Source organism: Arachis hypogaea, chromosome 13, assembly GCF_003086295.3.
Source record: "Arachis hypogaea cultivar Tifrunner chromosome 13, arahy.Tifrunner.gnm2.J5K5, whole genome shotgun sequence".
NCBI classification, from domain to species: Eukaryota; Viridiplantae; Streptophyta; class Magnoliopsida; order Fabales; family Fabaceae; genus Arachis; species Arachis hypogaea.
The window spans coordinates 39,992,993-40,006,321 of record NC_092048.1 but is presented as its reverse complement, the minus strand read 5'-3'; the positions used below and the strand labels follow the sequence as shown (position 1 = coordinate 40,006,321).

The 13,329-nt window shown below is 33.4% G+C and overlaps 1 protein-coding gene across 1 annotated transcript; it reads right to left on the bottom strand.

The window, feature by feature from the left end:
- Positions 1 to 9: 9 nt before the first annotated feature.
- Positions 10 to 2,777, bottom strand: LOC112733737 (uncharacterized). The gene is made up of 3 exons (XM_025782786.1): positions 2,211 to 2,777; positions 1,127 to 1,845; positions 10 to 970 (listed from the first exon to the last, which is right to left on the bottom strand). Exons 1-3 carry the CDS (start codon positions 2,775 to 2,777, stop codon positions 10 to 12), a joined length of 2,247 nt encoding a protein of 748 aa, XP_025638571.1.
- Between the last annotated feature and the right edge of the window lie 10,552 nt (positions 2,778 to 13,329).

The following is a 13,329-nucleotide window of genomic DNA, read 5'->3' as shown; positions in this document are numbered from 1 at the left end:
ATTAGTCACCTATTCCTTCTCACAGTTGACTGAAATCAAGCTTGACTTGTCGTAGTTAATACTCAAGCCAGACATTAACTCAAAACAACGCAGAAGTCTCTTATAATTCAATACTGTCTCCATATCCTGAGGGCAGAACAAGATCGTGTCATCTGCGAATTGGAGATGTGACAGCTCTATGTTGTCCTGTCCCACCAGCAATGGAGAAATACGTCCATTCCTTACTGCCTCACCCACCATCCTGTGCAAAACGTCAACGACAAGGACAAATAGAAAAGGAGAGAGGGGATCTCCTTGTCTGAGTCCTCTCTCCATCTTGAACGGCTTGGAAGGTGACCCATTAATCAACACCGACATAGACGCTGTGGTCACACATTCCTTCACCCATGTCCTCCATCTAAGTTCAAAGCCCATCTTCTGTAGCACTATATCCACAAAGCTCCATCTTACCCTGTCATAAGCTTTCTGAAAGTCTAATTTGATAATTGCTGCTCGCTTCCTTCGCAGCTTTAGCCATTGGACCGTCTCACAAGCAATGAGAGCACCATCATGTATTTTGCGGCCCTTTACAAACGCAGACTGGGTCTCCCCCACTAAACATGGCATCACTAGGCGCATTCTTCTTACCAGCACTTTTGATATCACCTTATAAATACAACCAACCATATTAATCGGTCTTAGGTCTTTGATTTTCTTTGCCCCCACAAATTTTGGAGCTAGCGCCACCCAAGTTACATTAGCCTCTGTTGGTAGCTTCGCACTCTGAAAAAAACCCAATACAGTTGTAGTAAATTCCTGGCCAATCTCGTCCCAACATTTCTTTATGAAGTTCATATTATAGCCATCACTACCCGGAGTTTTACTTGACTCACAATCCCAAACCGCCTCTCGTATCTCCTCCGGAGTTGGCATTACCTCTAGCACGGCTGCCTCTTCCTCCTCAATCTGTTTTACCAACCCATCACGGATGCTAATAAAAGGAGCATGTTCCTACTGATACAGATCTTTATAAAATCCTGTAATCGTAATTTTTATTCTGGCCTGATTCCACACCAATCTTCCACTAATCACTAAAGAATCAATTCTATTGTTCCTCCTTCTAGCTGATGCTAGGTTATGGAAGTACCTGGTGTTCTTGTCCATATATCTAGCATGTTGAGATCGAGACATCTGCTTCCAACGAATCTCCTTTCTAGCATACCACTTCGCACAGCAAGTCACAAGAGCCTTCCGTCTAGCCTCCATTGTTTTGTCATAAGAACCCGCACTAACGATATCATCAATCTTCTTTATCTCTTCCTCAAACTTCTTTATCCTGCTGTTCATATCCCCAAAATTGTCCTTGTGCCATCTCCTTAGCAGTACTCTCAAAGCCTTCAGCTTATTTGTGAATTGGTCATCACCCAAGTTTTTCCACTCATCCTTTACCATCCTCAGAAACCCTTCATGTGTAAACCAGGAATCTAGACTACGAAAAGGTCTTGTACCCGCCCAAAGTCTTGTATCTTCTAGAATCAACGGGCAATGATCCGATTGGCCTCTCGGACCCCCTTTCAATCGAGTATCTGGAAACTCCTCAAGCCACTCCAAGCTGACCATCATCCTATCAATGCAACTACAAGATTTGCCTCGAAACCACGTGAATTTTCTATCAGTTAGCGGTAAGTCTATGAGCTGTAAGTCTTGTACCCACTCCATAAAATCCTCAGCTGATGCTGGTAGACTAACGGCGTCTTTCCTTTCCTCCAGCCGTAAGATCTCATTGAAGTCTCCCATGAAGCAAAACGAAACCTGACATAAACCCACCATATAGCTTAATTCCTCCCACATCACCAGTTTCTCACTCTGCACATGTGCACTATATACAAAACAGAACGCACAGTTAAAATTACAGTTTGTCAGCAAACCTTCAACACAAAGCCAGCCATCCCCTTTATAGCAATTCGACCGTACAAAAAATAAATTATCCAACATCAACAATAAACCACCAGAGGCTCCAGTTGATCCCACATATTCCCAATCCACCGTGTCACAACCCCACAAACATGCTACATCAAATTTAGTTACTACCTCCTTTTTGGTTTCAATCAAGCCTAACATATTCAACCTATACTTTTTCTTCAAATCTTTTACCATACTCATCTTTCCATTCCCTCCTAGCCCTCTAATATTCCAACAACTATAAATCATTTAAAGGAATTTCTACACACCTTATTATGTTGTTTGGGCCTGCTCTTCCTAGCTTTCTCCTTTTGTTTTGCCATCCTTCTTTTTGTTGCAATAGCCTCATTTTGTCTTTGTAAAATAGCCATAATGTCTTCTTCATCATCGTAAAAAACCGCCCCAGACTCCGTTGCTAGCTTCCACGTTTTCATATTCTCTGTTGACTGTATTTCCTGTGTCAGCCTCTGATCAGAGTTAGGTTTTATTCCTTCAATTTTTGTCTCAGAACCAGCATCCTCTATAACCTGTTTGTTTATGTTTTCATGACCCACACCATCATCTTGACCTCCTACCTCTCCCACCTTGCTCTCCCTACCCCGGCACAACATGTCTTGACCTCCTAGCTTACCCCGGTTGCTCACTTCACTGCAGGACCCCTCCACTTCCAGCTCGTCCTCGGAATTAGCCAGCTTATTCCGCGCCGCCATGCTTCCTCCATCAACGTAGTTCTGGACCGGAGTTAGGTTGCCGCTCTTCCCTTCCCATCTGGCCCGGCGCTCAACTCCTCTCAACAGCGCACCGAGACACGAGTCACACACAGCCTGCGCGTCCATGTTAGCTTCCTCGAGTCTCGAAGGAGAGGCTGCGCATCCTTTCCCATGCTGCGTTGCCTTACCGATACAATGGAGCTGCTGCCCTTACCCTGATGCGCGTGAATGCTCCTGACCTGGCCCAGGAACTCGTGCGCAAACTTGTTGAAGCTAAGCACCTGCCAGCAACCCGTCTAGCCTAAAAGCTTGCACTTTCCCACCAGTTAAGTGGCCCATCATAACATCTGGTTGGTTACAAGTTTTTTGGGCCTCCCTTATTTTTAAAAACAACCCCAGCTCCTTCCCACCTTGTACCCTCCTTTCTAGTATTTTGGCCCCACTTCCATTATCAAGACACACCTCTGAAACGGTTCTCTCTGATTCACACTCAATACAATTATCAAATCCTTCACAATCAGCCGCCTCTTTAAATCTTTTAAATTTGAATGGAGCCGTTAAGCCTTGCACTTGATCCGGACATAAATTCTCTTTATTGCATTCATTCAAAAACGTGTCTGTTATTACCGTTCTACCTTTATCTTCATCTCCATCATGCTCTCGTGCGATGATTAGCTCAGCCACCGGATCCCATTTTGCTGCCATTGACAACATTCCGCCTACATGTGAACTAGAAGATTCACACGTTGACGTAACGCATACATCTTGTAGTAGGCATTCGTCTCTATGAATTTCACGTCCACTTTCCTTAACAAAGACATCGAAGTCACTGGTGCCTACTGTGATCTGAATTCGTTCCTTAATAATATCGTCAAAGATACTAGTATCGATTAACACTCGGCCAACACTGAAAGATAAGGCAGACTTCGTCATTTCATCACACTTGACAACTTCCCCCCATAGACTGCCTATCGTATTAAAAGTTTCCACTGACCAGACATGTAAAGGCACTCCATAACATTCTAACCATACTCTTTTAATCGCACTACACTCAGATTCCTCCCATCTCCACACACTGTAAAAGAATTTGAGGAAACTATTCATTTTGAAGGTAAACGCCTCCTCCACATTCTTCACAGTATCAAATACTAATAGGGCTTTGTACGCTCCCAGCACCCTGATTTCAACATGAGGAAAGTTCTTAACGATAGCTCTCCGTAATGATTCGAAGTCAATGGCTTTTGTCGTACCCCCTACTAAGCTCCTCAACAGCCAATCAAAATTATCCTTCGCTATTGGTACTTCAACCTTCTTCGTCCCGCCATTCTTCTGGGGGTCGTTTACGGGCGTAGCATTCCTAGAATCTTCCACTCTTGTTGGACTTTCACCTCTCCGAGGATGCCTGCTTTCCACCTCAGTTCTTATAAGGTCTTCTTTGGATACCCCAGTGTCCTTCCCTCCCGTAACCCTTTTGTACTTAGCCTCACCTACGTAGATAATCTTTTCTCTTAGTCTCATCTGATGCATTTCAGTTATGGCCTTTATCGCCCCCCTTTCGTCGTATAGCGAATAAAAGCAAACATGTGAATCTTTTCATTTTTCATCTTCTGCGCCAGATAGATGTCGTTGATTCGTCCTGTCCAATGGAACAAGTGAAATAATTCCTTTTTTGAAATATTTTACGGCAAATTGTCAACAAAAATAGAGAAAGAATCGTGTTCCAAGCGTTGATACTCTTCTCGATTCCAAACCCCAGGATCGTTTTTTTGTAAAATCCTAGATCTACCCCACTCAGTGTTTCCCCCTCTCCCTCTCTTTCTCCCTCTCTCTCTCATTATGTATTATTGTACATCTACCAAAAAGAGACTAACAGGATACTATAAAGAGAGAGTCTAATTTAATCTATTATATATTACTCATTTTACAATTAAAATATACTATATGTTACTCTCTTATTATAATTCAAATCAATTTTTTTTCTAAAATTAAAGAGTTTTTATTTCTCATTCTTACACTCATTCTATCTCTCTTATATATCATTATCAATGATTAATTACAAATTTTATAATCAAAATGTGTAACATAATATTCTCTAATTATAATTAAAATTAAAGTAAAATTAAAATATTAAAATTAAAATTGAATAGCTATATTATTATATTATTAATTTAACAACCAAAATGTATCACATGATACTCTCTCAGTAAAATTAGAATTTTTTTATTTAAATTAAAAAATATAATATTTACCGATTTAAATAAACGTATAAGTATTTACCAAAATACATTTAGATTCATATCTCGGATACAGTGGAAAACGGGTGCACTAACCCCATTTTGTGATACGGGATGCGCTGGTCATATCCCGGGTGCATCCGAGATATGAACAAGAGAGCATCTCGAATACACTGCATCCGAGATATGTTCATATTCTGACATGGACCAGTGCATCCGAGATACGTGCAAGGAATCAAGACAGGGGCACTGCATCCGAGATATAGTCAAGATTCAATATGCTTATAATATAAATAAAAATAGCATAACAAATAAAAAAATTACATAACTAATTAAATTTGTGTTAACATAACTTTTTAAATAACTTTTTAAATAATAAATTTAAATTCTTCCAAGAGAATTTATTAGATATTTTAATATGAAGTTCTTTTAAATACTGTTATATATAAAATTTAAGAGCATATCAGTACTTTTATACCCTGTTTAAAATTTATAATTTAAGGAGAGACAAACACAAGTGAGAAAAAGAAAGATATTTATTTCTATTAGAAATTTGGAAAAAAATTAATAAGCACATATAGATTAATATATTTGTTTCTATTATTATATTATCTTTGTTTTCATTGAAATTTATGTTAAAAAAATTATATTATTAAATTTAACATGAAACAATATTTATCTTATTATAAGTATCAAAAATAAATAAATAAATAAATAAATTTAAAATTAATAAATATTGATATATAATATATTTTTTAAAAGGGTTTTTTACTTAAATAAAATAAACCAATACCAAAATTACTGGATTCCCCTAAATCAAATTTTGAAACGTAAATATCATCTTTCTACTATTATATAAATCGTTACAGGGGCATGAGGATTATATAATATGTTAACCATGCCACCCAAGAACGATTTATGCATGAATGATCAAGGAGAATAGAGAGTAAATCGTTACAGGGCACACAGGTTATAGGTAACGCATAAATCGTCCCACTCTACAAAGATTCACGTGATTTTGAGCTAAAACACAAAGGCTTGGCACGATTAATGTGTTAAAACAAACCCTCTCAAGCCTGGCACGATTTATGTATAATAGGATACTTTTATTTATAATATTTTAATTTAAATTATATCTATTTAAATTTTAACTTAAAAAATAAAAATATACTTTTTATAATTTCAATTATTAATTTCATTGAGAAGATTAAATTAAATTAAAAAAATACTAACAAATTTTAATAAAAAGAATACTAAATTTTAATACATAAATTTAAGTTTTTTTCTTTAAAAAAAATTATCAAAAGGTGTTAAAAATATTAATTTTGCATAATATAAATTTATGTTGCTTTAAGTAACATAAATTTAAGTTTTTATGAAATTTTTAGTATTCGTTGTTTATATAATTTTTTTAATCATTTTTATTAATGCATATTTTTTATAGAATTTTTTTGTCATTTTTTTATTTGGATTTTGTATAAATTCTAATTATTAATTCTATTAAAAAAACAAAATTAAATAAAAAAAAGAATATAACAAATTATAATAAAAAAAGTACTAAATTTTAATACATAAATTTAAGTTTTTTTTTAAATATCAAAGGATATTAAAAAATATAATTTTGCATAATATAAATTTATGTGTTTTTAAGTAACATAAATCTAAGTTTTATAAAATTTTTAGTATTTGTTATTCATGTAATTTTTTTTTAATAATTTTTATCGATGTATATTTTTTATAGAATTTTTTCATCATTTTTTAATATATAAATTATAAAAAATATGCATCGATAAAAATTATTAAAAAAATTACATGAGCAATCTATAAAAAATATGCATCAATAAAAATTATTAAAAAAATTACATGAATAACAAATACTAAAAATTTTATAAAAACTTAAATTTATGATACTCAAAAACACATAATTTATATGATGCAAAATTATATTTTTTAACACTTTTAGACTTTTTTTAAAAAAAAACTTAAATTTATTTATTAAAATTTAGTACTCTTTTCATTATAATTTGTCAGTATTCTTTTTTTTATTTAATTTAGTTTTTTAATGGAATTAATAATTAAAATTATAAAAAAATAATTAAAATTTATACAAAGTCAAATAAAAAATATGACAAAAATAATTCTATAAAAACTATGCATCAATAAAAATGATTTAAAAAATCAACAACGAATACTAAAAATTTTATAAAAACTTAAATTTATGTTACTCAAAACAACATGAATTTATATTATTCAAAATTATATTTTTTAACACCTTTTGATATTTTTTTAAAGAAAAAAATTAAATTTATATATTAACATTTAGTACTCTTTTTATTATAATTTGTTAGTATTCTTTTTTTTAATTTAATTTAATCTTATTAATGAAATTAATAATTGAAATTATAAAAAGTATATTTTTATTTTTTAAGTTAAAATTTAAATAGATATAATTTAAATTAAAATATTATAAATAAAAGTACCCTATTATACATAAATCGTGATAGGCTTGAAAGGATTTGCTTTAACACGTTAATCGTGCCAAACCTTTGTATTTTAGCTCAAAATCACGTGAATCTTTGTAGGGTGGGACGATTTATGCGTTATCTATAACCCTGTGTGCCCTGCAATGATTTACTCCTTATTCTCCTAAGTCATTCATGCATAAATCGTTCTTGGGTGGCATGGTTAACATATTATATAATCCTCATGCCCATGGAACGATTTATATAATAGTAGAAAGAGGATATTTACGTTTCAAAATTTGATTTAGGGGAATTCAGTAATTTTGGTATTGGTTTATTTTATTTAAGTAAAAAACCTTTTTTAAAATTAACCAAGCTTAATTAATTACTAAGCTAAAATTTAATTGTCTAAACATAATTGAAATTATTAGTTTTTTTTCAAAAATTGGTTAAGATAAAAAAGAATATTATCTACCTATTAATATTCTTTAAATTGATAATATATCAAATTAATTTTAAAAATATATATAAAATACAATATTTAATTATTTTAAAATAAAGAGAAGAAACTTTATAAGCATATCGGATCTTGACTATATCTCGGATGCAGTGCTCCTGTTTTGCTTCCTTGCATATATCTTGGATGCACTGCTGCATATCAGAGATGCTCTCTTGTTCATATCTCGGGTGCATCCGGGATATGACCAGCACGTCCCATATCACAAAACGGGGTCAGTGCACCTGAGATACGTTCGTTTTTTGGTTTTTTTCACTGTATCCGAGATATGACTCTAAATGTATTTTGGTAAATATTTATACGTTTATTTAAATTGATAAATATTATTTTTTTTAATTTAAATAAAAAAATGCTTAAAATTGAGATGAAATATTTTCCTCCAAAATTAATAAATTTTATTCCTCCATCCTCTTATCTAGACTAAACCACCAAGAGTAACCATGAAAGATTGATTCACTAACAAAAGTAACTATAAAAGGTTGTAATTCATGAAATACCCACAAAAATTTAATCATATGTATAAAAATAACCAAACATGAGGTAGCGTTACAGAGTGGTTTATATGGGCAGTTTTCTTTTATGATGGCACGTGTTATTAAGCCCACGTATATTTAATACTGTTTAGGGACAATATGAACCCTAATTCTTCGTTCTTCGTTGGAACCCAATCTTCGCAGAGGAAAACCGTATCTAAGCACAACCATCCACCGTTTTGAACTACTCCACAGTAATATAGTTGAAAGAATTTGAGCAATGTCAAGGAGAGAAGTAACGAAAATGGATTTTCTCTTTCTTTTTTTTTTAAATTGAGAGAATAAAGTATGATTTCTAACCTTCCAATGATTTCTCTTTTATATTTTCTATTAGTCCCACTTATAAAATTGATGGTGAGAGATCACATTTTCGTCAAATGAGAAAAAATTGAAAGGATCTAATACAAGCGTAGGTAGCAGCTTTTCAGGAGCTACTCCACAGTTCTTTCATCCTTTGTTCTCTCAAAATTTTCTCTATGATATATCTCTAGACTCTAGAGTGATATGTATTGTAGCCATCTCTGTAAAATAATAAAAAATTTACCATTAGTGACAATCTCACCAACTCCCTAAGTCCTAACCATGTATCGCCTAACTTCACCATTACTTTGATTTCAAGAACAACAATTACACTATAAAAATTATACAACTTAAATAAAGGGACGAAAATATAATGTACGTTATTGCAAAACCAAACCTTATCATAAATAAATACAATTGATCTAATTTTTGCATATTGAACGAAGAACTCTTATAACTTAGAGGTTTCAGTCATTGAATTACTTTGTTTATGAAAGTATTATCTCTCCAAAGCCTTCAAATGTGACAGAGATCGTCTTTGAACACATTTCTTCGAGAAAGCAGCAATCTCCCTCTCCAATGTCGTCGCAAGAATAGAATAAGAGAACAACGGGTTACGCTAGAGAAGAAGATCAAAAACTGCTCCGTTAGAGGATGATTGAGTTTCGCGCTCAAAAAGGGTTAACACTTCCTATTTTTCGTTTATTTTCACTTTGAAGGAGTAAGTCATTTTTTTTAATTAACTAAATAAATACAATTTCTACAAAAAAAATTAATCCGCCTAAGAAAATCTTTTTACCACGTTGGAATGGCTGTGGACACATTACATATCTTAACAAAATTCTTCTAACGTATCTTTTTGTCATGCCACATTGGAATGGTTGTGGACACGTTACATATTTTAACAAAACTCTTCTAACGTTTGGTCACATTTGACAAACGAAACTCATTAATTGTGGGCATCTGACTTATTACAATTTCTATGGTTATTTTTAGGGGTGTGCATGGCCCGGCCCGGCCCGAAGACCCGGCCCGGTCCCGAGCACTTTAGGGGCTAATTTTATGTGATTTCATCGGGTCTAGGGCCGGGTATGGGTCTCAAAAGTAGACCCGGTCATTATTTCGGGTCGGGTCCGGGTCATAGCTCGGGTCACCCGAAATCGGCCCAGTGGCCCGGTCATCATACACAATTAATATTTTGTGTTATTAGTGATGGATGATGGCTATTATTATGTGAAATTTAAGTATTGTAAACCTTAATATTTTGTATTATTAGTCATTATATATAAGACTATAAGTTAATGTTTTATGTTTAAAATGCATAAGACTTTAGACTAATGCATAATTTTGTGTTATTTGTATTGATTTAAATATTTGGTGTTATTAGGCAATATTAGTATTGATTATGGTTATACTTTAATTTTAGAGAAGAGTTACTTCTTATTATATTTTTCTAAGTGAATTTTACCATGTCAAATAATGGTTGGAGTCTTGGAAATTTGGATATTTTTACATGCTAACTTACAAGAAGGTATCAAGGTAATATAATGTTAACGGCCCGGTTTTCACCCGGTTTTTACCCGGTATAATCGTGGCCCGAAAGTGTATAGGTTTCATCGGGTCTAGGGTCGGGTTCGGGTCTAACAAATAGGTCCGGTATATATTTCGGGCCGGGTCTGGGTCACATCAAACCCGGTTTCACCCGGCCCATGCACACCCCTAGTTATTTTTATCAGCGAACCAATCTTTCATGGGTACTTTTGGTGGTTTAGTCTAATATCTCTTTTTCCTTCTCTATTTCTCTTTACCCTTCCCACTCTATATGAATTATAATTTATATTTTATATTACTAATTTGACAAACCAAAATATGTCATGAGATATTCTTTTATTACAATTAAATAAAATATTTTTTTCAAAATTAACAAAATTCTTCTCTTTTATCTTTCTCTCTTATTCTTTATCGCTTTATCTTTATGTTCTACAAAAAATATAATTAATAAAATAATATAATTCAAATAAATTAATAAAATTACAAAAAATACATTAAATCTATAATTAAATATAAATAAAAAATAATCTTATAATGTTATTTATATCAAATATATTATTATTATATGCATATTTTTTTATTTAGTTTCAAATGTTTACCGCTTATCTTTCTAATTTATATTTTCACTTCTCTTCTTTTAAATATTTATTACAATAATTTAGAGAGAACACTAATGTTGTAATTAATAATTTGAATCAAGATCTAATTATTTCAAAAAGAAGTGATTTTGAGTTAATTTTATAACTATCAATATAAATTTTTTTATACTAATATCTAATTATATTTTTATATATAGTGATATAAAAAAATATTATTTATAAATAATAAGCATGAAAATTGATTATTTTTATTTGTGCAACAGACTTAACACCTAATCAAATATAAAAATATACACATTAAATTCTTTCTATTTTTAGATAATAAATGTTAAAATTAATTATTAGTAAAAAATTAAATTCTTTCACATGAAAATAATAACTAAAAATTATATTATTTGATTTTTTTATTTACAGAGACACTGGACTTTTTAGTTGATGAAGACTTTTGTTCTCTGTAACATTTTTATAAAAATAATTTAATTTTATAAATTTTTTTTACTATAATTTATAATATGAAGACAAAGCCAATGCAATTTCAAAAAATTTATATTTATGTAATAATATTACAGACAAAAGCACTAGTTGCTTCTAATATTAATCCGTTCCCATAATCGGTAATAATAAGGGTGCAAACACAAATTAGATTTTGGGGGCAAAAGTAGTTAGAGACAAACGCAGATTGAATCGAATATGGCCAAAATCTTAATCCGATTCGCACTAAAATAATCGGATCCAATATCCACCATTTTTAAGCTTCGATTCGATATATTGGATATCGCAGAACATAAAAATATTTTTAAAAGCTTATTTTTATTAAAAAGTATCAATAAAATCTATTTTTTCTACTCTTTTAAACATGTTTACTCTAAAAATAATATCAAACATACTTTTCTTAAATAATAAAAAATAATACAACATATATGATAATTATTAGTTGAAATAAAGCATAAAAAAATATTGATTTATTTATTGATTTTTGTGGATCCACATGTATGCGGATATATATATAAAATCCGCAATACAATTCTATTAGTGCGTGGATCAGATCTCACCCAATATCATTGCGAATCGGATCTATATCCGTAATTTTCAAATCGAATTTAGATAAATATTACAGATTAGATCCGATTTATAAACACCCTTTGGTAGTGTGAAATTGAAATATCAGTTCATCTACATCTACACAGAACACATGTTGCCTAACCTGGCTGTTCTAGATAAAAGAGAACATAACCGACCAAGTGATTAAGGTCGTAACTGACCTTACGGGATAACGGCTGAATACCACAACGGATATGTCACCATATTCTGTAATCGCCGAATCCTGGCAAATAATGTACCGTAATGAGGACTTAATGCCAGAAAAACTGCAGTCCCAAAGGGCAAAGGCTAAAAGGGAGAGGCAACCACCAGGTAAAGACACGAAAAACTCACTTTACAACCTCATGCTCTACTGACTTTAGCATTGGAGTGTCTTGTAGGTTGTCCACCCGGCTTGGTTTTGCACTTAACGAAGTTGGGATCTCCTGTCTCCACCCCTTCAGGTCGCTTCCTCGCTCCGAGCATGAACATTTGGCGCCTTTTGTGGAGATCCCGCTCTGTAAGAATCATGGCCGAGTGATGCATTCAATCTACTATTAATTTGGAAACTCTGTTGAAGAGCCAACAATTGGAAGATGAACACGAGACAAACGTCACACAGAGTCGAGAGGAAGTCCCTCCTGGCTACGAAAATCGTGAACACATCAACCAAGAAACTTGTCATTTTGCTGGCTTTGAAGATGACTTTCACCATGCCATACAAGAAATGCAGCATAGGGTACAAGAGTTGGAATGATACCAGCTGAAACTTCAACAGCAATTGGCTGAACGCTCATTATTTAGGCAGTCCCGTTCTCAAAGTTGCCCAGCTAAGGAACGGGAGGGACCTTGTGCTAGAAACCATGAACACAGGAGGGAGCATCGACAAGTTTCATCTTCTCTCCCATGTCGTAAAGACGAGAGAAGATCACCCCGACGATACGGTCTCGGGCAAGGGAGGAGTCCCAATCCGCCCAGTCTAAAAGGAGGAGAACTCCGCAAAGGAGTCTAACTCCTTAAAGGCATAGGGAATCCCGAGATCACGTTATCATGGGTCAAACCCCATTTGCCTCCCACGTACTCCAAGTTCGATTGCCAAATCATTTCGACAAGCCAACAGACTTGAAGTATGACGGAAAGATGGATCCTCAAGAGCATATTGATGCCTTCGAGGCCAGGATGAATTTGGAAGGGATTGAAGACGCAATCCGGTGTAAGGCTTTTCCGATAACATTGTCGGGACCTGCCATGGTATGGTTTAACACCCTTCCTACATGGTCAATATCCTCTTTTGTTGATATCAATGTCAAGTTTTTAGCTCACTTCACTACCAAGAGAACTCAAGCAAAACACCCCATTTCTTCGTTGGGAGTAGAACAAAGGGTGGGTGAAAGCATTTGAG

Coding starts and splice junctions, on each gene's coding strand:
- LOC112733737 (XM_025782786.1), bottom strand. CDS start 2,777: ATGGACGCGCAGGCTGTGTGTGACTCGTGTCTCGGTGCGCTGTTGAGA. Junction 1,846..2,210: donor GGCCCAAACAACATAATAAG/GTGTGTAGAAAT, acceptor GCACATGTGCAG/AGTGAGAAACTGGTGATGTG. Junction 971..1,126: donor TATATGGACAAGAACACCAG/GTACTTCCATAA, acceptor TCCTTTTATTAG/CATCCGTGATGGGTTGGTAA.